The sequence below is a fragment of the Bison bison genome, unplaced genomic scaffold (assembly GCF_000754665.1).
Source record: "Bison bison bison isolate TAMUID 2011002044 unplaced genomic scaffold, Bison_UMD1.0 scf7180017864518, whole genome shotgun sequence".
In the NCBI taxonomy this organism is placed as follows: domain Eukaryota; kingdom Metazoa; phylum Chordata; class Mammalia; order Artiodactyla; family Bovidae; genus Bison; species Bison bison.
Genome location: NW_011495071.1, coordinates 7,687,921 through 7,692,113, shown reverse-complemented (window position 1 = coordinate 7,692,113; position 4,193 = coordinate 7,687,921). Strand labels below are relative to the sequence as shown.

At 43.0% G+C, this 4,193-nt stretch overlaps 1 protein-coding gene across 1 annotated transcript in view; it reads left to right on the top strand.

Moving 5' to 3' along the window:
• The window catches only part of MPZL3 (myelin protein zero-like 3), a 28,218-nt gene that overhangs the window by 19,714 nt on the left and 4,311 nt on the right, over positions 1–4,193 (top strand). Inside the window, 2 exon segments of the mRNA XM_010830412.1 lie at positions 837–1,002; positions 2,788–2,848. Of these exon segments, the coding sequence (XP_010828714.1) occupies positions 837–1,002; positions 2,788–2,848 (227 nt within the window).

Below are 4,193 nucleotides of genomic sequence, written 5' to 3'. Positions count from 1 at the left end.
GGGAGGGGAGCTCAGAGGGGAGGGAGATACGGACACACAGCTGATTCACACTGTTGCACAGCAGAAACTAGCACACCATTGTAAAGAAATCATGTGTGTGTTAGTCAGTCATATCTGACTCTTTGTGACCCCATGGACTGTAGCCCGCCAGTCTCCTCTGTCCATGGGATTCTCCAGGCAGGAATACTTGAGAAGGTTGCCATTTCCTTCTCCAGGGGATCTTCCCAACCCAGGGATTGAACCCGAGTCTCCTGGACTGCAGGTGGACTCTTTACTGTCTGAATCACCAAGGAAGCCACCAATTATACTCCAATGAAAAAAATTAATAAAATGGAAAAAAATCACACATGGATGGAATATTTATGGAAAATATTTATATAGTAAATAAAAAAGAGGTTAGAAAAAGTATGTAAAGTATGGTCTACACTTCTGAACATATAGTCTCCTCCCTGTATTCCCACTCATACCCACATACTCCTGGGGATTACCCTGGTGGTCCAGTGGTTAAGACTTCATCTTCCAACACTGGGGGTGTGTTTTCCATCCCTGTCAGGGGAGCTAAGATCCCACCTGCCTCGTGGCCAAAACCCCAAAACATAAAACAGAGACACATACTCCTAGAAAGAAGAGTGAACAGATAGATACTGACATGTTGATCCTAGGTATCCAGATTATGGGTAAATTTTAATCCTTTGTATTTTTGTGTGTTTTCTAGTGTTTCTACCATGAATTCATTCCTTTTGTAATCAGAAGGAAACTGGAGCAAAAGTAAGACTATCTCATGTCATAGGAAGCACTTTGCACATCCTCTTTTACCTTCTCTTTTCCTCCTTCAGGTTTTGGCACGATGCTGTCCTCTGTGGCCCTTCTTTCCATTCTTGTCTTCATTCCCTCAACTGTAGTGGTTATTCTGCTACTGGTGCGAATGGGAAGGAAGTCTGCGGGGCTGAAGAAGAGGAGCAAGTCTGGCTATAAGAAGTCGTCTATTGAGGTTTCAGATGAGTAAGTCCAGTTGCAGTCCTGAGCCGTCAACCCTCTTCAGAGCCGTGCTTTCTGGACAGCACCAGACCTCTGCACCCATGCCTTCCTTTCTTCCAGGCTGACCTCAGTTCTGCTGAAAGGGAAATTTGTGGATATTAATTTGGAGAGAAAGAGATAGAGGAGTTAATAGCATGGTCCTAGTCTCTTTTTTTTGGAAATAAGATTGTACAGTGCTGTGGTTCAGAGGGTAAATTCTGAAATGAATCTCTAATTCTTTCCAAATGAACAGGAGATCACCAAGTCAATTATTTTTTCCTTTTCCTTGTTTTGGCACCAAGCTGACAGAAATGCCTGAGCAGTGAGAGAGGCTTTAGAACAGCCATGGAGGGCAACATAATTTAAATAAGCGAGCACTATTCTTGGTCAGCAAATGCTCCAAAGAGGTTAACTGGATTCTGATTATCAAAAGCAGGTGAGCAGGTGTGATCCAGTATTTTCCCTAAGAACAAATCCACTAAAAAAAAAAAAAAAAAAAGGTAGCAAAAGTCTACATAAAACTCTGTTGATTCTCCATTGTCAATTTCAGGGGCTTGGAACCTTGGGAGAAAAATCTGACTTTGAGAGAGTCTAAAATCTTTCTCTGTGTGTGTGTATGCATGTACACATTTATATAATGGGAGTAAGAGTCCCCTTTAAAGGAATCTGTGGCCTCCCACAAGGCAAAGAACTCTTGGTAAAAAATAACTAAAATGTCTATTTCTAAGTATGGTCTAATAAGACCTCCTTATGATCTAAGCCTGAACCACATTGTTTCTTGCTATTTCTTCTCATTGGTTCCAGTGAGCTGTTTCCTTCTCCAAACCCAGTATACTCATTTAGATCTTTAAAAATAACTATTTATTTATTTGTTTGCTCTGGGTCTTTGTTGCTGTGCACAGGCTTTCTCTAGTTGCAGCCAGCGGGGGCTACTCTCCAGTGGTGGTGCACGGGCTTCTCACTGTGGTGGCTTCTGCTGTAGCAGAGCATGGGCTCTAGAGCGTAGGCTCAGTAGTTGTAGCACATGGGCCTAGTTGCCTCACAGCATGTGGGATCTTCCCAGACCAGGGACTGAACTGGTGTCCCTGGCATTGCAAGGCAGATTCTTAACCACTAGACCACCAAGGAAGCCCTAGTTAGATATTAAAAAAATTTTTTTTCAATGTGCTTTCCCTCTCACCTGGATTCCCCTCCCTCCTTCCCTTGTTTGCCGGGAAAACTCTTCCTTATCTTCCAAGACCCTGCTGCAGCTTCTCCTTCTCTTGAATTTCCCTGACTCTTTCAGGGTAAACTAATCTCTCTCTCCCCTTTGCTGCTGCAACAGTTTGATTTTAACTCTGTGAAAACATTTATCACATTGTATTGTGACATACTTGTTACGTTCTAATGGGTCTTTCACCCTCAGGAAATCATGAGCTCAAGGAACAGTGCCCAGACATGATTGATGCTGAGTATATTTCTAAATGAACAGTTGCCACTAGCTCTTATTTATTGAGCACTTACTATGTGCCAAGCACTGTGGTCCATGATTTACATGTGCTTATTTTGCATATACTCCTCACCACTATCCTTTAAGTGTAGCTGGTAATACCTGCATTTTGTAGATGAGGAAACAGGCTCCTGGAGCTTAAATAATTTGCCCAGTCACCCTGTTAGTAAGTGGCAGAACTGGAATTTAAAACCACACCCGTCTGACTTCAATACTTGTCCTCTTAACAGTCACTACCAAGGATGGTGACTGTCCATATTTGGTCTGTCCTCTTTCTACAGCACTGACCAGGAGGGGGATGACTGCATGGCGAAGCTCTGTGTTCGTTGTGCCGAGTGTGTGGTAAGCCCATGCCATTTCACTGTTCATGCTTTATTTTCCTGCTTAATTAAGGTAATCCTTTGTCCTCAGAGAAGCAGGGGACATGCAGGTAGGTCTACAGCAAAGTATGAACCAAGGTCTTTGCCCAGAGCATTTTAGTCTCAGGGGACCCTTCCCAGTTCTAACCACTATTTTATTTTCTGTCTTGTGGGCACTGAGTGGTGTCCTTAGGTTAGGGAAGGGGACTGTGTAGGCAGCCTCTGCTGACTAACAAGGAGCATCCTGAAAGAGGAGTGTCCTGTGTTGCTAAGGTCATAGTGGGAGAGCTGGCTGAACTGGCTCAACCTAAAGCCAGTGGAACTGAGCTTTTCTGCTGAGCCTCAGTTTTTCCCAGGAAATTAGAGTGATATCACCGTTTAGATGACTTGATTGTTTTGTCCATAAGAAATACCCATGTTGGAAGGCTTGAGTTTTGATTGAAATTGCGGAAAGCACTTGCTGTGACTGGTAGGCTTGCGTGGCTGCCCCAGGATCCTAGGAGGAGAGGCTTTCTGATGTAGTACTGTTGGAAACAGGTCAAAAGCAACTCATGATCTAATATGAAGTATACCTGTCATTTCAGGGTTTAAGCTGGAGCCTTCTTTGTACTTACTGCTAAGCTCAGCACTTGGCCAGATGACTACAGCCCAATTACTCATCACAGTGTTCTTTGTTTCTCTTTCTCTCATGTACTTGCGTATTATAAGTGGCTTCTCTGATGAGAGAAAGGTGGATAGTGCCAGTGGATAAAATCTAATTAAAACCCTTTGGGATTTGAATATTTTGATGAAACAAAATAAGCTAATGTCCTGAAACTAACACAACATTTTTAATCAACTATATTCCAAGATAGAATAAAAACTTAAAAAACAGAGGAAAAAGAATCATTTTTCTGAAACTAATACAGCATTGTTAATCAACTATATTCCAATATAAGGTAAAAATTAAAAAGAAAAAGAATCACTTTGCTGTACACCTGAAACTACACAACATTGCTAGTTATGTCTCATCCTCCAGGACACAGTTGAAATGTTCAGTTCAGTTCAGTTCAGTTGCTCAGTCGTGTCCGACTCTTTGCGACCCCATGAATCGCAGCATGCCAGGCCCCCCTGTCCATCACAAACTCCCAGAGTTCACTCAGACTCACATCCATCGAGTCAGTGATGCCATCCAGCCATCTCATCCTCTGTCGTCCCCTTCTCCTCCTGCCCCCAATCCCTCCCAGCATCAGAGTCTTTTCCAATGAGTCAACTCTTCGCATGAGGTGGCCAAAGTACTGGAGTTTCAGCTTTAGCATCATTCCTTCCAAAGAAATCCCAGGGCTGAT